This window comes from Pseudophryne corroboree, chromosome 11 (assembly GCF_028390025.1).
Source record: "Pseudophryne corroboree isolate aPseCor3 chromosome 11, aPseCor3.hap2, whole genome shotgun sequence".
NCBI classification, from domain to species: Eukaryota; Metazoa; Chordata; class Amphibia; order Anura; family Myobatrachidae; genus Pseudophryne; species Pseudophryne corroboree.
In genome coordinates this window covers 296,671,611-296,699,605 of record NC_086454.1, presented here as the reverse complement: position 1 = coordinate 296,699,605, position 27,995 = coordinate 296,671,611, and the positions used below count along the sequence as shown (strand labels likewise).

The 27,995-nt window shown below is 48.5% G+C and overlaps 1 protein-coding gene across 2 annotated transcripts in view; it reads right to left on the bottom strand.

The window, feature by feature from the left end:
• AP1G1 (adaptor related protein complex 1 subunit gamma 1) overlaps positions 1-27,995 on the bottom strand; it is a 192,159-nt gene that overhangs the window by 82,979 nt on the left and 81,185 nt on the right. For both annotated transcript variants that reach the window (XM_063945487.1, XM_063945486.1), the window contains exons 3-4: positions 22,565-22,689; positions 17,793-17,934 (exon numbers count right to left, since the gene is read on the bottom strand). In XM_063945487.1, coding sequence (XP_063801557.1) covers positions 17,793-17,934; positions 22,565-22,689 — 267 coding nt within the window. The remainder of the gene's footprint in view (positions 1-17,792; positions 17,935-22,564; positions 22,690-27,995) is intronic.

Here is a 27,995-nt window from a genome sequence, read left to right as displayed (position 1 = left end):
GTGATCATCCGATGCATCTGAAGATGCGATCCGGACCACTTGTCCAGCAGATCCCACTGAAAGATCCTCGCATGGAACCTGCCGAAGGGAATGGCTTCGTATGACGCCACCATCTTTCCCAGGACACGCGTGCAGCGATGCACCGACACCTGTTTTGGCTTTAGGAGGTCTCTGACCAGAGTCACGAGCTCCTGAGCCTTCTCCTCCTGGAGAAACACCTTCTTCTGGTCTGTGTCCAGAATCATGCCCAGGAAAGGCAGACGCGTCGCAGGAATCAGCTGCGACTTTGGAATGTTCAGAATCCAGCCGTGCTGACGCAACACTTCCTGAGAGTGTGCTATGCTGATCAGCAACTGCTCCCTGGACCTCGCCTTTATGAGGAGATCGTCCAAGTATGGGATAATTGTAACCCCTTGCTTCCGAAGGAGCACCATCATTTCCGCCATCACCTTGGTAAAAACTCGCGGTGACGTGGACAGGCCAAACGGCAACGTCTGGAATTGGTAATGACAGTCCCGTACCACAAACCTGAGGTACTCCTGATGAGGCGGATAAATGGGGACATGCAAGTAAGCATCCTTGATGTCCAGAGACACCATAAAATCCCCTTCCTCCAGGCTTGCAATGACCGCTCTGAGCGATTCCATTTTGAACTTGAATTTCTTCAGATAAATGTTCAGGGATTTTACATTTAAAATGGGTCTGACCGAACCGTCCGGTTTCGGTACCACAAACATAGTGGAATAGTAGCCCCTTCCCCGTTGAAGGGGGGGGACCTCTACCACCACTTTCTGGAGAAAAAGTTTGTGAATTGCCTCCACCACTATCTCCCTTTCCATGGGGGAAGTTGGTAAGGCCGATTTTAGGTAACGGTGAGGGGGCATCACCTCGAATTCCAGCTTGTATCCCTGAGACACAATTTGTATAGCCCAAGGATCCACCTGTGAGCGAACCCACTGGTGGCTGAAATGTCGGAGACGCGCCCCCACAGCTCCTGGCTCCACCTGTGGAGCCCCAGCGTCATGCGGTGGATTTAGTGGAAGCCGGGGAAGACTTTTGTTCCTGGGAACTAGCTGCATGGTGCAGCTTTTTTCCTCTACCCCTGCCTCTGGCAAGAAAGGACGCACCTCTGACCTTCTTGCTCCTCTGAGAACGAAAGGACTGCATTTGGTAATACGGTGCTTTCTTAGGTTGTGGAGGGACATAAGGCAAGAAATTTGACTTCCCAGCCGTAGCTGTGGAAACTAGGTCCGAGAGACCGTCCCCAAACAATTCCTCACCCTTATAAGGTAAAACCTCCATGTGTTTTTTAGAGTCGGTATCCCCTGTCCATTGCCGAGTCCATAAGACCCTTCTGGCAGAAATGGACATTGCGTTAACTCTAGAGCCCAGCAGGCAAATGTCCCTCTGGGCATCCCGCATATATAGGACCACGTCCTTGATATGTGCCAGGGTCAGTAGAACAGTGTCCCTGTCCAGGGTATCTAACTCCTCAGACAGAGAATCCGTCCATGCAGCTACCGCACTACACATCCAGGCCGAAGCAATTGCTGGCCTCAGCAGTGTGCCAGAATGTGTATAAACAGACTTCAGGATAGCTTCCTGCTTTCTATCCGCAGGATCCTTTAGGGCGGCCGTATCCGGAGACGGCAGGGCCACCTTCTTAGACAAGCGTGTCAACGCCTTGTCTACCCTAGGGGAGGATTCCCAGCGTAACCTGTCCGTTGGCGGGAAAGGATACGCCATAAGTAATCTCTTGGAAACTATCACCTTCCTGTCAGGGGAATCCCACGCTTTTTCACATAATTCATGTGAAGGGGGAAAAGTCACTTCATGCTTTTTCTTCCCATACATATAAATCCTCTTGTCAGGGACAGGATTTTCCTCAGAAATGTGTAATACATACTTCATAGCTACAATCATGTAGCGAATGGCTTTAGTCATTTTAGGCTGCAACTTTGCCTCATCGTCATCGACACTGGAGTCAGATTCCGTGTCGACATCTGTGTCAACTATCTGGGATAGTGTGCGCTTTTAAGACCCTGACGGCCTCTGCGCTGTAGGATCAGGCAAGGGTTGAGACCCTGACTGTCCCCCGGTTACAGTTTTATCCAATCTGTTATGCAAGGAGTTTACATTATCATTTAACACCTTCCACATATCCATCCAATCAGGTGTCGACACCGTCGGCGGCGACACCACACTCAGCTGCACTTGTTCTGCCTCCACGTATCCTTCCTCATCAAACATGTCGACACAGGCGTACCGACACACAGCACACACACAGGGAATGCTCTGACTGAGGACAGGACCCCACAAAGGCTTTTGGGGAGACAAGAGTATGCCAGCACACACCCCAGCGCTATATAACCCAGGGATTACACTGTACCTTAGTGTTTACCCTGTAGCTGCTGTTAATATATATACTGCGCCTAAATTTATGTGCCCCCCTCTCTTTTTTACCCTTTAATGCACCTGTATACTGCAGGGGAGAGCCTGGGTAGCGTCCTTCCAGCGGAGCTGTAAAGAGAAAATGGCGCTGGTGTGCTGAGGAAGAAGGCCCCGCCCTCTCAGCGGCGGGCTTCTGTCCCGCTCGGGGGCTCGGGCATATATACAGTCCCAGACTGTATATATGTCTCTTTTTGCCAAAAGGTACTTAATTGCTGCCCAGGGCGCCCGCCCCCCCCCTGCGCCCCTGCACCCTACAGTGACCGGAGTGTGCGGTGTGCTGTGGGAGCAATGGCGCACAGCTGCGGTGCTGTGCGCTACCTTAAGTGAAGACAGGAGTCTTCAGCCGCCGATTTCGATGTCTTCATGCTTCTGCTGCTTCCGTTCTTCTGGCTCTGCGAGGGGGACGGCGGCGCGGCTCCGGGAACGGACGATCAAGGTTAGCTACCTGTGTTCGATCCCTCTGGAGCTAATGGTGTCCAGTAGCCTAAGAAGCGCTACCTAGCTGCCGTGAGTAGGTTTGCTTCTCTCCCCTCAGTACCTCGTAGCAGAGAGTCTGTTGCCAGCAGAAGCTCTCTGAAAACAAAAAACCTAACAAAATACTTTCTTTTCTAGCAAGCTCAGGAGAGCCCACTAGGAGCACCCAGCTCGGCCGGGCACAGATTCTAACTGAGGTCTGGAGGAGGGGCATAGAGGGAGGAGCCAGTGCACACCAGATAGTACTAAATCTTTCTTTAGAGTGCCCAGTCTCCTGCGGAGCCCACTATTCCCCATGGTCCTTACGGAGTCCCCAGCATCCACTAGGACGTTAGAGAAATAATTAATATGATCTTCACTTAAGCATTATTTCTCTGACGTCCTAGTGGATGCTGGGCACTCCGTAAGGACCATGGGGAATAGCGGGCTCCGAAGGAGACTGGGCACATCTAAGAAAGAATTAGGACTACCTGGTATGCACTGGCTCCTCCCTCTATGCCCCTTCTCCAGACCTCAGTTAGAATTCTGTGCCCGGCCGAGCTGGTTGTACACTAGGGGCTCTCCTGAGCTTCTAGAAAAAGAAAGAATTTGTTAGGTTTTTTATGTTCAGTGAGATCTGCTGGTAACAGACTCACTGCTTCGTGGGACAGAGGGGAGAGAAGCGAACCTACCTGCTTGCAGCTAGCTTGGGCTTCTTAGGCTACTGGACACCATTCGCTCCAGAGGGATCGAACACAGGCCCAGCCTCGGTCGTCCGGTCCCAGAGCCGCGCCGCCGTCCCCCTCGCAGAGCCAGAAGAACGAAGAGAAGTGGAAAAATCGGCGGCTGAAGACTCCTGTCTTCATTAAGGTAGCGCACAGCACTGCAGCTGTGCGCCATTGCTCCCTCTGCACACCACACACTCCGGTCACTGATGGGTGCAGGGCGCTGGGGGGGCGCCCTGGGCTGCAATTAGAGTACCTTACCATGGCTAAAAGCACATAATACAGTGTATAACAATGTATATGTGCATAATCCTCCGCCATACAATACATATAAAAGCGGGAGAAGTCAGCCGAGAAAGGGGCGGGGCTATCTACCTCAGCACACCGGCGCCATTTTCTTCACAGCAACGCTGGAAGACAGCTCCCCAGGCTCTCCCCTGCAGTATCCAGGCATCAAGGGTTAAAAAGAGAGGGGGCGCACAAAATTTAGGCGCAAAAAACTGTGTAAAAAAGCTGCTAGGGAGAAATCACTCAGTACAAAAGTGTTACTCCCTGTGATATATAGCGCTGTGGTGTGTGCTGGCATAATCTCTCTCTGTCTCCCCAAAGGACTTTGTGGGGTCCTGTCCTCAGTCAGAGCATTCCCTGTGTGTGTGCGTGTGTCGTTATGGCTGTGTCGACATGATTGATGAGGAAGATTATATGGAGGCGGAGCAGGTGCCAATAAGTGTGATGTCACCCCCTGCGGGGTCGACACCAGAGTGGGTGGATATGTGGAAGGTTTTAACCGACAGTGTCAACTCCTTTACATAAAAGGCTAGATGACGTACAGCAGTGGGACAGCCGGCTTATCAGCCCGTGCCTGCCCAGGCGTCTCAAAGGCCATCAGGGGCTCAAAAACGCCCGCTAACTCAGATGGCAGACACAGATGTCGACACGGAGTCTGACTCCAGTGTAGACGACGATGAGACAAATGTAAAATCCACAACGGCCATCCGTTGTATGATTACGGCAATGAAAAATGTGTTGCACATTTCTGACATTAACCCAGTTACCACAAAAAAGGGTATTATATATTGGGGAGAAAAAGCATCCAGTGGTTTTTCCCCCATCAGATGAATTGAATAAAGTGTGTGAAGAAGCGTGGGGTTTCCCCGATAAGAAAATAGTGATTTCTAAAAAGTTACTGATGGCGTACCCTTTCCCACCAAAGGACAGGTTACGTTGGGAGACGTCCCCTAGGGTGGATAAGGCGCTCACACGCTTGTCAAAAAAGGTGGCACTGCCGTCTCAGGATACGGCCGCCTTAAAGGAGCCTGCTGATAGAAGCAGGAGGCTATCCTGAAGTCTGTATATACACACTCAGGTATTATACTGAGACCTGCAATTGCTTCAGTGTGTAGTGCTGCAGCAGCTTGGTCCGATACCCTGTCAGATAATATTGAGATTAGACAGGGATACTATTTTGCTAACCATAGAGCATTTTAAAGATGTGGTCTTATATATGAGAGATGCACAGAGGCATATGTGCCGGCTGGCATCTAAAATTAATGCAATGTCCATTCCTGCCAGAAGAGTATTATGGACTCGGCAGTGGACAGGTGATGGCACATGGAGGTTTTGCCTTATAAGAGTGAGGAATTGTTTGGGGATGGTCTCGCGGACCTAGTATCCACAGCAACAGCTGGGTAGTCGACATTTTTACCTCAGGTTTCCTCACAGCCTAAGAAAGCACCGTATTATCAGGTACAGTCCTTTCGGCCACAAAAAGGCAAGCAGGTCAGAGGCGCTTCCTTTCTGCCCAGAGGCAGGGGAAGAGGGAAAAAGCTGCACCAGACAGCCAGTTCCCTGGAACCAAAATACTCCCCCCGCTTCCTCTAAGTCCACCGCATGACGCTGGGGCTCCACAGGCGGAGCCAGGTGCGGTGGGGGCGCGTCTCCGGAACTTCAGCGGCCAGTGGGTTCACTCACAGGTAGATCCCTGGGTACTACAAGTGGTATCTCAGGGATACAAGCTGGAGTTGGAGGCGTCTCCCCCTCGCCGTTACCTCAAATCTGCCTTGCCGGCTGCTCCCAAAGAATGGGAGGTAGTACTGGACGCTATTCACAAGCTGTACTTCCAGCAGGTGATAATCAAGGTACCCCCCCTTCAACAGGGGCGGGGTTACTATTCCACGATGTTGTGGTACCGAAACCAGATGGTTCGGTGAGACCCATCCTAAATTTAAAATTCTTGAACACTTATATAAGGAAGTTCAAGTTCAAGATGGAATCGCTCAGGGCGGTTATTACAAGCCTGGAAGAGGGTGTCCCCATGTACCCACCTCACCAGGAGTACCTCAGGTTTGTGGTACCGGACTGTCATTACCAATGCCAGACGTTGCCGTTTGGTCTGTCCACGGCACCGAGGGTATTTACCAAGGTAATGGCCAAAATGGTGATACGCTTTAGAAAGAAGGGAGTTATAATTATCCCGTACTTGGACGATCTCCTGATAAAGGCGAGGTCCAAGGAGCAGTTGCTAGTCAGCGTAGCACTATCTCAGGAAGTGAGATCCTGAATATCCCAAAGTCGCAGCTGATTCCCGCGACGCGTCTGCTGTTCCGGGGTATGATTCTGGACACAGAACAGAAGAAGGTTTTTCTCCCGGAGGAGAAGGCCCAGAAATTATCATCTCTGGTCAGGGACCTCCTGCAACCAAAACAGGTGTCGGTGCATCACTGCACCCGAATCCTGGGAAAGATGGTAGCTCTTACGAAGCGTTTCCCTTTGGCAGGTTCCATGCGAGGATCTTCCATTGGGATCTATTGGACAAGTGGTCCGAATCGCATCTTCAGATGCATCGGTGGATCACCCTGTCACCAAGGGCCAGGGTGTCTCTGCTGTGGTGGCTGCAGAGTGCTCATCTTCGTGAAGGCCGCAGATTCGGCATACAGGACTGGGTCCTGGTGACCACGAATGCAAGCCTCCGAGGGACAAAAACTTCCTTGCATATAAATATTCTGGAACTACGGGTCATTTACAATGCCCTGAGTCAAACAGAATACCTGCTTCAAAAACAACCGGTGCTGATTCAGTCAGACAACATCACGACCGTCGCCCATGTAAATCGACAGGGCGGTACAAGAAGCAGGATAGCAATGGCAGAAGCCAAAAGGATTCTTCGATGGGCGGAGAATCACGTGATAGCACTGTCAGCAGTGTGCATTCCGGGAGTGGAAAACTGGGAAGCAGACTTCCTCAGCAGACACGACTTCCACCCGGGGGAGTGGGGACTTCATCCAGAAGTCTTCAAGCTGATTGTACACCGGTGGGAACGACCACAGGTGGACAGGATGGCGTCCCGCCTCAATAAAAAGCTAAAAAGATATTGCGCCAGGTCAAGGGACCCTCAGGCGATAGCTGTGGACGCTCTAGTGACACCGTGGGTGTACCAGTCGGTTATGTGTTCCCTCCTCTTCCTCTCATACCCAAGGTACTGAGGATGATAAGAAGGAGAAGAGTAAGAACTATAATCATTGTTCCGGATTGGCCAAGAAGAGCTTGGTACCCAGAACTTCGAGAAATAATCTCAGAGGACCCATGGCCTCTGTCGTTCAGACAGGACCTGCTGCAGCAGGGGCCCTGTCTGTTCCAAGACTTACCGCGACTGCGTTTGACGGCATGGCGGTTGAACACCGGTTCCTGAAGGAAAAGGGCATTCCGGCGGAAGTCATCCCTACGCTGATTAAAGCTAGGAAGGATGTGACCGCAAAACATCACCGCATATGGCGAAAATATGTTGCGTAGTGTGAGGCCAGGAAGGCCCCAACGGAGGAATTTCAGCTGGGTCGATTTCTGCACTTCCTACAGTCAGGGGTGACTATGGGCCTAAAATTGGGTTCCATTAAGGTCCAGATTTCGGCTCTGTTAATTTTCTTCCAAAAAGAACTGGCTTCACTGCCTGAAGTTCAGACTTTTGTTAAGGGAGTGCTGCATATTAAGCCCCTTTTTGTGCCTCCAGTGGCACCTTGGGATCTCAACGTAGTGTTGGATTTCCTAAAGTCGCATTGGTTTGAGCCACTTAAAACCGTGGAGCTAAAATATCTCACGTGGAAAGTGGTCATGCTGTTGGCTTTGGCTTCGGCCAGGCGTGTGTCAGAATTGGCGGCTTTGTCATGTAAAAGCCCTTATCTGATTTTTCATATGGATAGGGCGGAATTGAGGACTCGTTCCCAATTCCTTCCTAAGGTGGTATCGGCTTTTAATTTGAACCAACCTATTGTGGTGCCTGCGGCTACTCGGGACTTGGAGGATTCCAAGTTGCTGGACGTAGTCAAGGCCCTGAAAATCTATTTTCCAGGACAGCTAGAGTCAGGGAAACTGACTAGCTATTGATCCTGTATGCACCCAACAAGCTGGGTGCTCCTGCTTCAAAGCAGACTATTGCTCGCTGGATCTGTAGCACGATTCAGCTTGCACATTCTGCGGCTTGACTGCCGCATCCTAAATCAGTGAGAGTCCATTCCACAAGGAAGGTGGGCTCTTCTTGGGCGGCTGCCCGAGGGGTCTCGGTTTTAAAACTTTGCAGAGCTGCTACTTGGTCGGGTTCAAACACATCTGCAAAATTCTACAAGTTTGATACCCTGGCTGAGGAGGACCTTGAGTTTGCTCATTCGGTGCTGCAGAGTCATCCGCACTCTCCCGCCCGTTTGGGAGCTTTGGTATAATCCCCATGGTCCTTACGGAGTTCCCAGCATCCACTAGGACGTCAGAGAAAATAAGAATTTACTCACCGGTAATTCTATTTCTCGTAGTCCGTAGTGGATGCTGGGCGCCCATCCCAAGTGCGGATTGTTTGCAATACCTGTATATAGTTATTGCTTAACTAAAGGGTTATTGTTTGGAGCCATCTGTTGAGAGGCTCAGTTGTTATTCATACTGTTAACTGGGTATAGTATCACGAGTTGTACGGTGTGATTGGTGTGGCTGGTATGAGTCTTACCCGGGATTCCAAATCCTTTCCTTATTGTGTCAGCTCTTCCGGGCACAGTTTCCTAACTGAGGTCTGGAGGAGGGGCATAGAGGGGGGAGCCAGTGCACACCAGGTAGTCCTAATTCTTTCTTAGATGTGCCCAGTCTCCTTCGGAGCCCGCTATTCCCCATGGTCCTTACGGAGTGCCCAGCATCCACTACGGACTACGAGAAATAGAATTACCGGTGAGTAAATTCTTATTATTTTGTGTAAGAAAAACCTTAAATATTTGGCCCCCAATTTTGCAGTACTATTATCAGAGACTCCTATATACAGTCACAGGAAACGAATACACCACTGTCAGAGACTCCTATATACAGTCATAAGAAACGAATACACCACTGTCAGAGACTCCTATATACAGTCACAGGAAAAAAATGACAACTGTACACCATTAAAGGAATTTCTGGAAGAAAACGATTATTAAACAATTAGTGTGCATAGTCTCAGGTCACATCATTGATGATCCATATCGCAGGGGTTCATAGTCCAGTGTGACTTACAAACGCACTAGGATGGAGAGAGCTTATGCACAGAGCTAGGGCAGTGTATGTTGGCAGAGGCTGCTACCCTCTTATGGGCAGATTACTGGTGGTCTTAACTGTCCCCACAGATTACTGTCATTTTAAACCATGAAACAAGTTTTGCTTTCTGTTAGTCAGCGGTCTTCATTTATTATACTTTGACCAGGCTGTGCTCCTATAAATATACATCACGCAATCGTGCACAGAAACATAGAATGTGACAGCAGAACCACCTTGCGCCATCTAGTCTGCCCAAAACACAGGTACAGGCACAGTAGGGTCAATTCTCTATTGGGAGGAAACCGGAATACCCAAGGAAAAATATGCAAACATGGGGAAAATATACAAACTCCACACAGTTAAGCCATGGTGGGAATCAAATCCATGAGCATAGTCCTATGAGGCAGTGATGCTAACCATTACAGCATCCTTACATGAGGCAGTACGGTTGGTGTAATGGTTAGCATTCCTGCCTCACAGCAATGAAGTCTGACTTTAATTCCCACCATGGCCGTATGTGGAGTTTGTATATTCTCTCTGTGCTTGTGTCTGTGTTTCCTCCAAGTACTCCGGTTTCCTCTCACAATCCAAACATATACCGGTGTTACCAGTGGATTAAAATGATTTCTGCATGCCTAGCACTTTATTGCGTTGTAGTTCTCACATCTCTGTACATAGACACATAGATCTTCTATATACCTAGCTGTTAACTGTGTGGGCCAGAATGAGGCCCTGAGGAGGAGTCTGTACACATACTTGAGACAGAAGATAGACCATGAAGATAAGCAGTGAGACATGTTGTTGTAACAGAATGAGAACACTGAGTATCGGTCCAAATACCAGTTAGAACCAGGATCAAGGGAAGTAGCTTTATAAGCAGAAACTATAGTATATGAAGGGAGTCTTCCTTGTATGAAATTGGGATTTGACTTAAGACAGAGAGCCATGCGACGTGCGTCTGTGTTTAGTATATCTGCGATGACTGACCATCGATTCTGAGCATCAAAGTAGTGGTGATTGATCCTCCTCAGATGACTGAAGACATAAAAGTCATATTCTAGAACTTTCACATAGAAGTGGAGTATTGATTCTTGTTTGACTATCATTCTTGAATTGCATGTTGTTTTGTTAACATCATTTATATGCACCAATAAACTGTATTCCCTTATTTTAACATAATACTGAGATTCACAGTATATTTACTGATTAACATCGAACAAAAGTGACTAAGGATTACAACCGGTAGAGTAATTTGCTCCCAACATAAAATGAACCCTAATGTATATGTGTACATGTGATAGAGACTATAGTTTGTACACTACACTGGGACAGGGACTGAAGGGAATGGACACATATTCTGGGATCCGGACTATAGGTCAACAGTCATAAGGGCAACATGGAATAAAGGCCGATACATTTTTCATGCTTTTGGACTTTTTCCTTCCTTGACTATCCATGTTACAACTTTTAGTAGCGTTGAGGCAAGCGGAGCGAGGCATCAGGGGGGTCATTCCAAGATCATTGTTGCTGTGCTAAATTTAGCACAGCTACGATCATTCACACTGACATGCGGGGGGACGCCCAGCGCAGGGCTATCCCGCCCCACGTCAGTGCCGACCCCCCCTCCCGCGCCGAAGTGCAAAGCCATCGCACTGCGGCGATGCCTTTGCACTTCAAGAGTAGCTCCCAACCAGCGCAGCTTTAGCGTGCTGGCCAGGAGCTACTCATCGCTCCCTGGCCCGCAGCGGCCACGCAGCCGCTGCAGCTCGCTCCCCGTTCGGTCTGGCCATGCCTGCGTTGGCCGGACTGCGCCCATGAAACGGCGGCCGAACGCTGCCATTCCGCCACCCCCTTCCAAGCGACCGCCTCTGCCTGTCAATCAGGCAGAGGCGATCGTAGCGGCCAATGGCCTTCGGCCGTCTGGCATGCGCCGGCTTATGCGCAATTCTGACCCGATCGCACCGCAGCAATAAACTGCAGCATGCGATTGGGTCAGAGTGACCCCCCATGTCCGAAGTGTGGCGAGCAAAAGCAAGGAGTCGCGTTTCTACAAAAAGATGGTCCCAGATGGAAAAATGATCCTCACTAAACACAAAAAAATAAGATTTTAAACCTACCGGTAAATCTTTTTCTCCTAGTCCGTAGAGGATGCTGGGGACTCCGTAAGGACCATGGGGTATAGACGGGCTCCGCAGGAGACATGGGCACTATAAAGACTTTAGATGGGTGTGCACTGGCTCCTCCCTCTATGCCCCTCCTCCAGACCTCAGTTAGAGAACTGTGCCCAGAGAAGACTGATAGTACGAGGAAAGGATTTTTGTTAATCTAAGTGCAAGATACATACCAGCCCACACCATCCACACCGTACAACTTGGAACATACGAACCAGTTAACAGTATGAACAAAAAATAGTATCAGCCCGAGACTGATCAAAACTGTAATATAACCCTTATGTAAGCAATTACTATATACAAGTCTTGCAGAATTTAGTCCGCACTGGGACGGGCGCCCAGCATCCTCTACGGACTAGGAGAAAAGGATTTACCGGTAGGTTTAAAATCTTATTTTCTCTCACGTCCTAGAGGATGCTGGGGACTCCGTAAGGACCATGGGGATTATACCAAAGCTCCAGACCGGGCGGGAGAGTGCGGATGACTCTGCAGCACCGATCGAGCAAACATGAGGTCCTCCTCAGCCAAGGTATCAAACTTGTAGAATTTAGCAAAAGTGTTTGAATCCGACCAAGTCGCTGCTCGGCAAAGCTGTAATGCCGAGACGCCTCGGGCAGCCGCCCAAGAAGAGCCCACCTTCCTAGTGAAATGGGCCTTTACCGAATTTGGTAACGGCAATCCAGCCGTAGAATGAGCCTGCTGAATCGTGTTACAGATCCAGCGAGCAATAGTCTGTTTAGAAGCAGGAGCGCCAACCTTGTTGGCTGCATACAGGACAAACAGTGCCTCTGTTTTCCAAACCCGAGCCGTCCTGGCTACATAAATTTGTAAGGCCCTGACTACATCAAGGGATTTGGAATCCTCCAAGTCACCCGTAGCCACAGGCACCACAATAGGTTGGTTCATATGAAAAAAATGAAACCACCTTAGGCAAAAATTGAGGACGAGTCCTTAATTCTGCTCTATCCACATGGAAAATCAGATAGGGGCTCTTGTGAGACAAAGTCGCCAACTCGGACACCCGCCGTGCTGATGCCAAGGCCAACAACATGACCACCTTCCAAGTGAGAAATTTTAAATCCACCGTTTGAAGAGGCTCAAACCAGTGAGATTTTAGGAACTGTAACACCACGTTAAGGTCCCATGGTGCCACTGGGGGCACAAAAGGAGGCTGGATGTGCAGCACTCCCTTTACAAAAGTCTGGACTTCTGGGAGAGAAGCCTATTCCTTCTGAAAGAAAATTGATAGGGCCGAAATCTGTACCTTAATGGAGCCTAACTTTAGGCCCATATCCACTCCTGTCTGTAGAAAGTGGAGAAAACGGCCCAGATGGAAATCTTCAGTAGGAGCCTTCTTGGCTTCACACCAAGATACATACTTCCTCCAAATGCGGTGATAATGTTTCGCCGTCACCTCCTTCCTAGCCTTAATCAGAGTAGGGATGACTTCCTCCGAAATACCTTTCCCCGCTAGGATTTGGTGTTCAACCGCCATGCCGTCAAATGTAACCACGTTAAGTCTTGGAACACGCAGGGCCCCTGCTGCAATAGGTCTTCCCCGAGAGGAAGAGGCCACAGATCTTCTGTGAGCATTTCCTAAAGATCTGAATACCAGGCCCTTCGAGGCCAATCCGGAATAATGAGTATTGTCTGCACTCTTTTTCGTCTCAGTATTTTTGAGATGAGCGGAAGAGGAGGGAACACATAGACCGACTGAAACACCCAAGGTGTCACCAGGGCGTCCACCGCTACGGAGGGTCCCTTGACCTGGCACAATACCTCCGAAGCTTCTTGTTGAGGCGTGACGCCATCATGTCTATTTGTGGAAGTCCCCACTGACTTGTTAACTCTGCAAAAACTTCTTGATGAAGTCCCCACTCTCCTGGATGGAGATCGTGTCTGCTGAGGAAGTCTGCTTCCCAGTTGTCCACTCCCGGAATGAAGACTGCTGACAGAGCGCTTGTGTGATTTTCCGCCCAGCGAAGAATTCTGGTGGCTTCCGCCATTGCCACTCTGCTCCTTGTCCCGAATTGGCGGTTTACATGAGCCACAGCTGTGACGTTGTCTGATTGAATCAGTACCGGTAGGTCGCGAAGTAGATTCTCCGCTTGTCGTAGGCCGTTGTATATGGCCCTCAATTCCAGTACGTTGATGTGTAGACAAGCCTCCTGGCTTGACCATAGTTCCTGAAAATTCCTTCCTTGTGTGACTGCTCCCCATCCTCGGAGGCTCGCGCCCGTGGTTACCAGAACCCAGTCTTGAATGCCGAACCTGCGACCCTCTAGAAGGTGAGCACTCTGCAGCCACCACAGGAGAGACACCCTGGCCCTGGGGGACAGGCTTATTTTCTGATGTATTTGTAGATGGGACCCCGACCACTTGTCCAGAAGGTCCTACTGAAACGTCCTCGCATGGAACCTGCCGAAGGGGATGGCCTCGTAGGTCGCCACCATTTTTCCCAGTACTCGAGTGCATTGATGGACTGACACTTTTTTCGGTTTTAACAGGTCTCTGACCATGTTCTGGAGTTCCTGGGCTTTTTCCATCGGGAGAAAAACCCTCTTTTGTTCCGTGTCCAGAATCATGCCTAAGAAAGATAGCCGAGTCGTTGGAATCAACTGTGACTTTGGTAGATTTAGAATCCAGCTATGCTGCTGCAGCACTCTCAGGGAGAGCGACACGCTTTTCTGCAATTGATCTCTCGATCTCGATTTTATCAGGAGATCGTCCAAGTACGGGATAATTGTGACTCCCTGCCTGCGCAGGAGCACCATCATTTTCGCCATTACCTTGGTGAAAATCATCGGGGCCGTGGAAAGCCCAAACGGCAACGTCTGAAACTGGTAATGACAGTCCTGTACAGCGAATCTCAGGTATGCCTGATGAGGGGGATATATGGGGACATGAAGGTATGCATCCTTTATGTCTAGTGACACCATAAAATCCCCCCCTTCCAGGCTGGAGATAACTGCCCGGAGCGATTCCATCTTGAATTTGAACTTTCAAGTACAGGTTTAGGGATTTTAGATTTAGAATCGGTCTGACCGAGCCATCCGGTTTCGGGACCACAAACAGGGTTGAATAGTACCCCTTCCCCTGTTGAACTAGGGGAACCTTGACAATCACTTGTTATTGACACAGTTATTGAATTGCCGCTAAAACTATCTCCCTTTCTGGGGGAGAAGCTGGTAAAGCCAATTTGAAAAATCGGCGAGGATGCATGTCTTCGAATTTCAGCTTGTAGCCTTGGGATACAATTTCCATCGCCCAAGGACCCACGTCTGACTGAACCCAGACGTGGCTGAAGACGTGCCCCCACCGGTGCAGACTCCCTCAGTGGAGCCCCAGCGTCATGCGGTGGATTTTGTAGAAGCCGGGGAGGACTTCTGCTCCTGGGAACTAGCCGTAGCAGGCGTTCTTTTCCCTATACCCTTACCTCTGGCGAGGAAGGAAGAGCCCCGACCTCTTCTGGACTTACGCGACCGAAAGGACTGCATCTGATATTGTGGTGTTTTCTTTTGCTGTGGGGGAACATAAGGTAAAAAAGTAGATTTACCCGCGGTAGCTGTGGAAACCAGGTCCGCGAGACATTCCCCAAACAAAACCTCACCCTTGTAAGGCAAAACTTCCATATGTCTCTTTGAGTCGGCATCACCCGTCCATTGGCGGGTCCACAGGGCTCGCCTAGCAGAAATCGCCATGGCGTTGGCTCTCGAACCTAACAGCCCAACGTCTCTCGAAGCGTCTCTCATATATAAGACTGCGTCTTTAATGTGACCTAAGGTCAATAAAATGTAACCCCTATCTAGGGTATCAATGTCAGATGACAAGGTATCTGCCCAAGCTGCTACAGCGCTACAAATCCAAGCCGACGCTATAGCCGGTCTGAGCAAGGCACCCGTATGTGCATAAATTGATTTTCCTGTCTGCGATCAGCAGGATCCTTGAGGGCTACCGTGTCTGGAGACAGTAGCGCCACCTTTTTGGACAAGCGCGTTAAAGCCTTGTCCACCCTGGGCGAGGATTCCCACCGTAATCTGTCCTGTGCAGGGAAAGGATACGCCATAAGAATTCTCTTGGGAATCTGCAGTTTCTTGTCTGGAGTTTCCCAAGCCTTTTCAAATAACGCGTTCAGCTCATGAGATGGGGGAAAGGTTACCTCAGGTTTCTTTTCCTTAAACATGCATACCCTCGTGTCAGGGACAGAGGGGTCATCTGTGATATGCAAAACATCTTTTATTGCAATAATCATATACTGAATACTTTTGGCCACCCTTGGGTGTAACCTCGCATCATCGTAGTCGACACTGGAGTCAGAATCCGTGTCGGTATCAGTGTCTGCTACTTAGGACAGGGGACGTTTCTGAGACCCTGGAGGGCCCTGTGATACAGCCAAAGCCATGGATTGACTCCCTGTCTTTTCTCTGGACTCTGCTTTGTCCATCCTCCTATGTAATAAAGACACATTTGCATTTAAAACATTCCACATATCCAGCCAATCAGGTGTCGGCGTCGCCGACGGAGACACCACAATCATCTGCTCCACCTCCTCCTTAGATGAGCCTTCCGCTTCAGACATGCCGACACACACACACACACACACACACACACACACACACACAGGGATATAGAGATATATAGATAGATAGATAGATAGATAGATAGATAGATAGATAGATAGATAGATAGATAGATAGATAGAGAGACAGTCCCCCAATAAGGCCCTTTGGAGAGACAGAGAGAGAGTATGCCAGCACACGCCCAGCGCCACCGGACACTGGAATAAAATCCCAGTCAGTACAGCGCTTTTATAAATATACTCACTGCGCCAATTAAATGTGCCCCCCCCCCCCTCTTTTTTGCCCTCTGTACTTGTGTTCAGCAGGGGAGAGTCCGGGGAGCCAGCTTCTCTGCAGCGTGCTGTGGAGAAAATGGCGCTGGTTAGTGCTGAGGAATCAAGGTCCGCCCCCTTACCGGCGGGCTTCGATCCCGCTCAAATCTTTATACTGGCGGGGGTTTTTGCAATATACTGCCTCCGCAGTATATATCTATGCCAGTGTCCCTAGAGGGTTAATAATTGCTGCCCAGGGCACCCCCCCTGCGCCCTGCACCCATACAGTGCCGCCAGAGTGTGTGTGTTGGGAGCAATGGCGCGCAGCGTTACCTCATAGAAGATCTGAAGTCTTCTGCCGTCTTTGAAGTCTTCTATCTTCTCATACTCACCCGGCTTCTATCTTCCGGCTCTGTGAGGAGGAGGAGGGCGGCGCGGCTCCGGGACGAACGGCAAGGGTGAGACCTGCGTTCCGACCCTCTGGAGCTAATGGTGTCCAGTAGCCTAAGAAGCAGAGCCTATCATTTAAGTAGGTCTGCTTCTCTCCCCTCAGTCCCACGATGCAGGGAGCCTGTTGCCAGCAGTGCTCCCTGAAAATAAAAAACCTAACAAAAAGTATTTTTTCAGAGAAACTCAGTAGAGCTCCCCTGCAGTGCACCCAGTCTCCTCTGGGCACAGGATCTAACTGAGGTCTGGAGGAGGGGCATAGAGGGAGGAGCCAGTGCACACCCATCTAAAGTCTTTAGAGTGCCCATGTCTCCTACAGAGCCCGTCTATACCCCATGGTCCTTACGGAGTCCCCAGCATCCTCTAGGACGTAAGAGAGAGAAGAAAAAAAAGTTGACAATCGTCAATTCGTGCCTTTTGATCCTGACGCCATAATGAGGGAGATGTACTAAGCAACGAAGAGTGGAGAAGTGAGCTAGTGGAGAAGTTGCCCATGGCAACCAATCAGCATTGAAGTAACATTTATAATTTGCATACTATAAAATAATACAGAGCAACTGATTGGCTGCAATGGGCTACTTCTCCAATCTTATCACTGCTTAGTACATCTCCCCCAATGACTGTAGAGTGTCCTATACCACACCCAAATATTCTCTGTAAAGGGCCCCATACACTAGAATGATAATACCCGATTTCATCCGATTTACACCTTTCGGGCTGATAAATCGGATGAAAAGTGGCAAATCGGATTTGTTTTACATCCGATCCAATGCGCAGTCCTGTGAGCATCGGATTGGAGACCTTAGGTCGTTAGTGCTGCACTCGTGATATGTTGGATCCCATACGATACATCATATGCAAAAGGACCGCATACGATGTATCGTATGCGATCCTGCCGCCTGGGAAGCTGCCGGGCGGTTCAAGACTGTAGCCTCCGACATGTAGCTGTAGTGTATGGGGCCCTTAAGGTGCTGAACTGAGTATGAGGGATAGATAGAGTGTTAGTACATTACAGAAGGCATGACTGGCAAATTGTGTATGCAGCAAAATCTGGCACTATACTATGCTGGTATACTATGGTCACTGTAGCATTCTGGTCATTTTGACTTGCCCACATGCACATTATACAATCCCTATTCTTGTTTCAGTACCCACCAATAAATAAAAGAGGCTTACCTTCTTCCGCAGGTAGGAATTAGATGTTTTAAGGAGTTTCTCCACCTCCCCTGCCAGGTCTCTGCACATCTCGGAGGAGCCCATGCAGCCCAATGTACAGAGAGCTAGGCCCTGTACATATTGAGTGCTATGGTTCAGATCACTGTGAGAGAGATTAATCAGAGGTTACAAAGACCCAGCGGCATCAGAGCACCCATCATAAAGCTGAATCTATACCCTGTTCTGGAGGCTGAAATACACAAATGTATGGCTTGTTGACCTGGGGTTTTCTGCCATAATCAGACCAAAAAGGGACATTCTGCTTCTTGGTTGCACAAGACATGAGGAATGCAGGCAGGAGGAAATGTTTTCACCATTTTACAATCATAGTGTAGTGCAGCTCTTGCCATTTCCCCATAACTGTCCAACACAAAATATGTGTACTTCATTCAACATGTCGTCTAGTTACAGGGCCCAGTACTAAAAGGACACGTTAGTTTTCAATGTCCAATCTGTCCCATTTCCAGTGGTACACCCTGACATTCACCCTGCTTCCACCTATACTGCCTACACATTGATATACAGTCACACCTACCTTACTCCAATACTACCCACACACTTCCCTACTTCCATCCATATTACACACACACTGGTACATCCTCTCACACCTACCCTACTCCAACACTATCCACACACTTACATCCATATTATACACACACACACACACTGGTACATCCTCACACCTACCCTACTCCAATACTACCCACACACTTCCCTACTTCCATCCATATTATACACACACACTGGTACATCCTCACACCTATCCTACTCCAATACTACCCACACACTTCAGTACTTCCATCCATATTATACACACACACTGGTACATCCTCACACCTACCCTACTCCAATACTACCCACACACTTCCCTACTTCCATTCATATTACACACACACACACACACACTGGTACATCCTCACACCTACCCTACTCCAATACTACCCACACACTTCCCTACTTCCATTCATATTACACACACACTGGTACATCCTCACACCTACCCTACTCCAATACTACCCACACACTTCCCTACTTCCATTCATATTACACACACACACTGGTACATCCTCACACCTACCCTACTCCAATACTACCCACACACTTCCCTACTTCCATTCATATTACACACACACACTGGTACATCCTCACACCTACCCTACTCCAATACTACCCACACACTTCCCTACTTCCATCCACACACACACACGCACACACTGGTACATCCACTCACACCTATCCTACTCCAACACTACCCACACACTTCCCTACTTCCATCCATATTATACACACACACACACTGGTACATCCTCACACCTAACCTACTCCAATACTACCCACACACTTCCCTACTTCCGTCCATATTATATACACACACATTGGTACACTCTCACACCTACCCTACTCCAATACTACCCACACACTTCCCTACTTCCATCCATATTATACATACACACACACACACACACACACACACACACAGGTACATCCTCACACCTACCCTACTCCAATACTACCCACACACTTCTCTACGTCCATCCATATTATACACACACACACACCCTACTCCAATACTACCCCCACACTTCCCTGCTTCCATCTATATTACACACACACACACACACACACACACACAGGTACATCCTCACACCTATCCTACCTCCATCTATACTATACACACACACAATGGTACACCCCCATACCTACCCTACTTCCATCTGTACTATACACACACACACACACACACACTGGTACATCCTCATACCTACCCTACTTCCATCTATACTATACAAACACACGCGCTCACATATACCCTACCTCCGCCTATACTACACACACACACACATATACTGGTACACTTTCCCTACTTCCATCTATACTATACACACACACACACACACACACTGATACACACTCACACCTACCCTACTCCCGACTATACTACATATACTGGTACACCCTTACACCTACCCAACTTCCACCTATACTGGTACACCTTCCCTACTTTCAGCTATACAATGGTACGCCCTCATAGCTGTACGCCCCACACACTAGTATACCCTCACAGCTGTACGACCCACACACCCTCACAGCTGTACGACCCACACACTGGTATACCCTCACAGCTGTACGACCCACACACCCTCACAGCTGTACGACCCACACACTGGTATACCCTCACAGCTGTACGACCCACACACTGGTATACCCTCACAGCTGTACGACCCACACACTGGTATACCCTCACAGCTCTTCCAATTTCCAATCTGAGCCACACTCACTCCTCTTGTCTCAGCTGTGACCTTTACCTTCAGACTAGAAGTTCTTTAGCAAGCATAGATTTTCTATTCATTTCAGAACTCATTTTGTATATCCCTGGTTTACATATGTCCCGTTTTCCCCTATGTTCAGCTCTGCGGAGCACTGTGATGTCTTACACATCAATAATACTACTACTGTTACTAAGTGCTTGGGAAACTGGTGTTTTAATGCACCCATGGGGCATAGAATAAGAATAGGAGAACTGATATTCTGGGCATGTACACACCTGTACTTTTCATGCACCCGTGAGACATGGTATAAGCATGGGGACCTCCGATACAGCCCTGTACGTGCATGTTAGGTACCCAGGGGAACAGGATCTGTGATTTTATGGATTGTGCACACAGTTGCCTCGTCACTGTGGTACACTCTTTCTGAGCTGAGATTATGGTTTATTGACTGCAGCAGGACTAGCATTGTATCTACTGCCTGACTACACTGCATCTTTATGTGACATTCTCCCATTTACAATTAACCACTCCATTTTAAGTTTAAAATTATGAGACATATTTGCCCCATGAGGTCGTGTTTTCATGTGTCACAAACAGCAGCATACTGCGATCAATATAAACAGACACTAAGGGCCACATTTAATTAATTAGGCTCAATACTTACCACGTGAGGAAAATGGCTTGTGGCATCGGGCTTTACACCCAAAGCTATTCAATTACTAGCCCTTTTCCTCCAGCAGCAGATCTGCAGCTAATGCGCATTACCCATAGATTCTGGGATAAGTGATCGTGGCCACAGATTTCTGTTTGAGTCTCCTGGAGGGTAAGTGCAGCCTGTGGGCTTATCATGATCTGCCACAGGTTGCAAATGGTACAAGCCTGAGGTAATTAACACAGCTAATTAAATCCGGCATATGACTGTAATGACTATTAGGCCCTATATACCCATGCACTTGATTTTAACATAATGTTCTAAGTGCATTCTCAAAGCCACCTTGCAGCATAGACTAGTAAGTAACTGAAGAATGTTTATGTGGTAAGCCATGTCACAACTGATAATGGGCCTAATTCAGACCTGATCGCTCGCTAGGGTTTTTTTTGCACTGCTGCTAACAGATAGTCGCCGCCCATAGGGGAGTGTATTTTAGCTGTGCAAGTGTGCGAGCGCATGTGTAGCAGAGCTGTACAAACAGATTTTGTGCAGTCTCTGCGCAGCCCAGAACTTACTCAGCCGCTGCGACCACATCAGCCTGTCCATGACCGGAATTGACGTCAGGAACCCTCCCTGCTAACGCCTGGACACATCTGCGTTTTTCAACGCACACTCCCTGAAAACGGTCAGTTGCCACCCACAAACGCCTTCTTCCTGTCAATCTCCTTGCGATCGCCCGTGCAAATGGATCTGTCGCACAAACCTGTCGCTGAGTGTCGATCCGCTTTGTACCCGTGCGACGCACCTGCGCCATGCGGTGCATGCACAGTTTGGACCTGATCACCTGCTGTGCGAAAACGCAGCCTAGTGAACAGGTCTGAATTACCCCCAAAGTGCAGTGAATGCCTGTCAGAATGTACGTCTGCACATGTCCACTGCCTGACATTACTTTCTGGCCTATCACCATTAAACATTGGTTATACCCCTTTCAGACCGCCTGAGGCCGGTCGCACCCGGGAGCTTGACACAGGAGCTACCAGGGTGCGACCCGCCTCAAGCGCCCTGCCGCCGCTGTAAGCAACACGGCATACTGCCAGGCTGGTGACGTCAGCGGTGATGGTGCTTGGAAATCACATGCTCTCCAAGCGCCGCCCGTCCACACACAGTGAACGGGAAACGGGTTGCATCGGCCCTGCTCCCGTTCACACTGCACAACGAGCCAATTTGAAGACGTGTTCAACCTTTGCTCGCTACCAGAGTTGGAATACCGGGTTGCTCGACCCAGTATTTCAACTCTGGCACCTTTCAGATGGCACATGAACACGGGTTATGCGCGTTCATGTGCCAATAACCCGTGTTCATAGCCGGTGGTCTGAAAGGGGTATTAGTGGGCTGTAACAATGCCCGTGTGCAGGCAGGCCTTGGCCAGCGATTCGGACATTACCGCTGCACTTATACTGTATGACACCCGTCTGGTTTCATCACAGGCAGAACATGTGTTATAACATATCAGACTATGATTAATTCACAAATTTAGCAACCCATGTTCCAGATTTACAAATAGTCTCTTTTAAATCCACCAGAAATATTTAACGTAGGGGAATTCAAATCACCAGGATGAATAATAATTAGGTTCTACAATGGTTTTATCTTTTCTGTAGAACCAAAAAGGAAGCAAGTAGTAAGAATTGCAGCGGGAAGGATTTTTTGGCCAAAACACACATCAGGACTTATTATTCCATAGTAAAATGAGTGGAGCCCCAGACAACATATCTAAATGGGGAAAACACTGCAGCAAAAGCATTGCCTACTTCTTAATGCAGTTGGTCATCAGCAGATGGACATCTTGTCTTTCATCCAACAGAAGCATCGCACCAAGGTACCCGATCCTCTTGTCTGTGAATTTCTGAGAGGCGATGAGTTTCAGGCACTCCAGCTGCAGAAGCAAGACACACCAGTCAGGTCTGGAGACAGGTCAGCCTCAGCGAGACTTCCATATTAATAATACAGAACGGCAATCAGCTATGGAGACAGGTCAGCCTCAGCGAGACTTCCATATTAATACAGAACAACAATCAGCTATGGAGACAGGTCAGCCTCAGCGAGACTTCCATATTAATAATACAGAAGGGCAACCAGCTATGGAGACAGGTCAGCCTCAGCGAGACTTCCATATTAATACAGAACAACAATCAGCTATGGAGACAGGTCAGCCTCAGCGAGACTTCCATATTAATAATACAGAAGGGCAACCAGCTATGGAGACAGGTCAGCCTCACAGCGAGACTTCCATATTAATAATACAGAACAACAATCAGCTATGGAGACAGGTCAGCCTCACAGCAAGACTTCCATATTAATAATACAGAAGGGCAACCAGCTATGGAGACAGGTCAGCCTCACAGCGAGACTTCCATATTACAGGTTGAGTATCCCTTATCCAAAATGCTTGGGACCAGAGGTATTTTGGATATGGGATTTTTCCGTATTTTGGAATAATTGCATACCACAATGAGATATCATGGTGATGGGACCTAAATCCTAAGCACAGAATGCATTTATGTTACATATACACCTTATACACACAGCCTGAAGTCATTTTAGCCAATATTTTTTATAACTTTGTGCATTAAACAAAGTGTGTGTACATTCACACAATTCATTTATGTTTCATATACACCTTATACACACAGCCTGAAGGTCATTTAATACAATATGTTTAATAATTTTGTGTATTAAACAAAGTTTATGTACATTGAGCCATCAGAAAACAAAATTTCGCTATCTCACTCTCACTCAAAAAATTCCGTATTTCGGAATATTCCGTATTTCGGAATATTTGGATATGGGATACTCAACCTGTAATAATACAGAACAACAATCAGCTATGGAGACAGGTCAGCCTCACAGCAAGACTTCCATATTAATAATACAGAAGGGCAACCAGCTATGGAGACAGGTCAGCCTCACAGCGAGACTTCCATATTAATAATACAGAACAACAATCAGCTATGGAGACAGGTCAGCCTCACAGCAAGACTTCCATATTAATAATACAGAAGGGCAACCAGCTATGGAGACAGGTCAGCCTCAGCAAGACTTCCATATTAATAATACAGAAGGGCAACCAGCTATGGAGACAGGTCAGCCTCAGCAAGACTTCCATATTAATAATACAGAACGGCAACAAGCTATGGAGACAGGTCAGCCTCAGCAAGACTTCCATATTAATAATACAGAACGGCAACCAGCTATGAAGACAGGTCAGCATCAGCGAGAGTTCCATATTAATAAGACAGAACAGCAATCAGCTATGGAGACAGGTCGGTCTCAGCGATACTTCCGTATTACTAAGACAGAACGGCAATCAGCTATGGAGACAGGTCGGCCTCAGCAAGACTTCCATATTAATAATACAGAACGGCAACCAGCTATGGAGACAGGTCAGCCTCAGCGAGACTTCCGTATCATTAAGACAGAACGGCAATCAGCTATGGAGACAGGTCGGCCTCAGCGAGACTTCCATATTAATACAGAACAACAATCAGCTATGGAGACAGGTCGGCCTCAGCGAGACTTCCATATTAGTAATACAGAACGGCAATCAGCTATGGAGGCAGGTCAGCCTCAGCGAGACTTCCATATTAGTAATACAGAGCGCCCATCAGCTATGGAGACAGGTCAGCCTCAGCGAGACTTAAGTATTAATAAGACAGAGCGGCAATCAGCTATGGAGACAGGTCAGCCTCAGCGAGACTAAAAATAAGAATTTACTTACCGATAATTCTATTTCTCGGAGTCCGTAGTGGATGCTGGGGTTCCTGAAAGGACCATGGGGAATAGCGGCTCCGCAGGAGACAGGGCACAAAAAGTAAAGCTTTAGGATCAGGTGGTGTGCACTGGCTCCTCCCCCTATGACCCTCCTCCAAGCCTCAGTTAGGATACTGTGCCCGGACGAGCGTACACAATAAGGAAGGATTTTGAATCCCGGGTAAGACTCATACCAGCCACACCAATCACACTGTACAACCTGTGATCTGAACCCAGTTAACAGTATGATAACAGCGGAGCCTCTGAAAGATGGCTCACAACAATAATAACCCGATTTTTTGTAACTATGTACAAGTAATGCAGATAATCCGCACTTGGGATGGGCGCCCAGCATCCACTACGGACTCCGAGAAATAGAATTATCGGTAAGTAAATTCTTATTTTCTCTATCGTCCTAGTGGATGCTGGGGTTCCTGAAAGGACCATGGGGATTATACCAAAGCTCCCAAACGGGCGGGAGAGTGCGGATGACTCTGCAGCACCGAATGAGAGAACTCCAGGTCCTCCTCAGCCAGGGTATCAAATTTGTAGAATTTTGCAAACGTGTTTGCCCCTGACCAAGTAGCAGCTCGGCAAAGTTGTAATGCCGAGACCCCTCGGGCAGCCGCCCAAGATGAGCCCACCTTCCTTGTGGAATGGGCATTTACATATTTTGGCTGTGGCAGGCCTGCCACAGAATGTGCAAGCTGAATTGTATTACACATCCAACTAGCAATAGTCTGCTTAGAAGCAAGAGCACCCAGTTTGTTGGGTGCATACAGGATAACAGCAAGTCAGTTTTCCTGACTCCAGCCGTCCTGGAACCTATACTTTCAGGGCCCTGACAACATCCAGCAACTTGGAGTCCTCCAAGTCCCTAGTAGGCGCAAGGCACCACAATAAGCTGGTTCAGGTGAAACACTGACACCAACTTAGGGAGATTACTGGGGACGAGTCCGCAGCTCTGCCCTGTCCGAATGGACAAACAGATATGGGCTTTTTTGAGAAAAAAACCACCAATTTGACACTCGCCTGGCCCAGGCCAGGGCCAAGAGCATGGTCACTTTTCATGTGAGATGCTTCAAATCCACAGATTTGACTGGTTTTAAACCAATGTGATTTGAGGAATCCCATAACTATGTTGAGATCCCACAGTGCCACTGGAGGCACAAAAGGGGGTTGTATATGCAATACTCCCTTGACAAACTTCTGGACTTCAGGAACTGAAGCCAATTCTTTCTGGAAGAAAATCGACAGGGCCGAAATTTGAACCTTAATGGGCCCCAATTTGAGGCCCATAGACACTCCTGTTTGCAGGAAATGCAGGAATCGACCGAGTTGAAATTTCTTCGTGGGGCCTTCCTGGCCTCACACCACGCAACATATTTTCGCCACATGTGGTGATAATGTTGTGCGGTCACCTCCTTCCTGGCTTTGACCAGGGTAGGAATGACCTCTTCCGGAATGCCTTTTTCCCTTAGGATCCGGCGTTCCACCGCCATGCCGTCAAACGCAGCTGCGGTAAGTCTTGGAACAGACATGGTACTTGCTGAAGCAAGTCCCTTCTTAGCGGCAAAGGCCATAAGTCCTCTGTGAGCATCTCTTGAAGTTCCGGGTACCAAGTCCTTCTTGGCCAATCCGGAGCCATGAGTATAGTTCTTACTCCTCTACGTCTTATAATTCTCAGTACCTTAGGTATGAGAAGCAGAGTAGGGAACACATACACCGACTGGTACACCCACGGTGTTACCAGAACGTCCACAGCTATTGCCTGAGGGTCTCTTGACCTGGCGCAATACCTGTCCCGTTTTTTGTTCAGACGGGACGCCATCATGTCCACCTTGGTATTTCGCAACGGTTCACAATCATGTGGAAAAACTTCCCGATGAATTTTCCACTCTCCCGGGTGGAGGTCGTGCCTGCTGAGGAAGTCTGCTTCCCAGTTTCCACTCCCGGAATGAAACACTGCTGACAGTGCTATCACATGATTTTCCGCCCAGCGAAAAGTCCTTGCAGTTTTTGCCATTGCCCTCCTGCTTCTTGTGCCGCCCTGTCTGTTTACGTGGGCGACTGCCGTGATGTTTTTCCCACTGGATCAATACCGGCTGACCTTGAAGCAGAGGTCTTGCTAAGCTTAGAGCATTATAAATTTACCCTTAGCTCCAGTATATTTATGTGGAGAAAAGTCTCCAGACTTGATCACACTCCCTGGAAATTTTTTCCTTGTGTGACTGCTCCCCAGCCTCTCGGGCTGGCCTCCGTGGTCACCAGCATCCAATCCTGAATGCCAAATCTGCGGCCCTCTAGAAGATGAGCACTCTGTAACCACCACAGGAGAGACACCCTTGTCCTTGGATATAGGGTTATCCGCTGATGCATCTGAAGATGCGATCCGGACCATTTGTCCAGCAGATCCCACTGAAAAGTTCTTGCGTGAAATCTGCCGAATGGAATTGCTTCGTAGGAAGCCACCATTTTTACCAGGACCCTTGTGCAATGATGCACTGACACTTTTCCTGGTTTTAGGAGGTTCTTGACTAGCTCGGATAACTCCCTGGCTTTCTCTTCCGGGAGAAACACCTTTTTCTGGACTGTGTCCAGAATCATCCCTAGGCGCAGCAGACGTGTCGTCAGGATCAGCTGCGATTTTGGAATATTTAGAATCCACCCGTGCTGTTGTAGCAGTATCCGAGATAGTGCTACTCCGACCTCCAACTGTTCCCTGGACTTTGCCCTTATCAGGAGATCCAAGTAAGGGGTAATTTAAGACGCCTTTTCTTCGAAGAAGAATCATCATTTCGGCCATTACCTTGGTAAAGACCCGGGGTGCCGTGGACAATCCAAACGGCAGCGTCTGAAACTGATAGTGACAGTTCTATACCACGAACCTGAGGTACCCTTAGTGAGAAGGGCAAATTTGGGACATGGAGGTAAGCATCCCTGATGTCCCGGGACACTATATAGTCCCCTTCTTCCTGGTTCGTTATCACTGCTCTGAGTGACTCCCTCTTGCTTTGAACCTTTGTAAGTGTTCAAATTTTTTTAGATTTAGAATAGGTCTCACCTAGCCTTCTGGCTTCAGTACCACAATATAGTGTGGAATAATACCCCTTTCCTTGTTGTAGGAGGGGTAATTTGATTATCACCTGCTGGGAATACAGCTTGTGAATTTTTTTCCATACTGCCTCCTTGTCGGAGGGAGACCTTGGTAAAGCAGACTTCAGGAGCCTGCGAGGGGGAAACGTTTCGACATTCCAATCTGTACCCCTGGGATACTACTTGTAGGATCCAAGGGTCCTGTACGGTCCCAGCGTCATGCTGAGAGCTTGGCAGAAACGGTGGAAGGCTTCTGTTCCTGGGAATGGGCTGCCTGCTGCAGTCTTCTTCCCTTTCCTCTATCCCTGGGCAAATATGACTCTTATAGGGACGAAA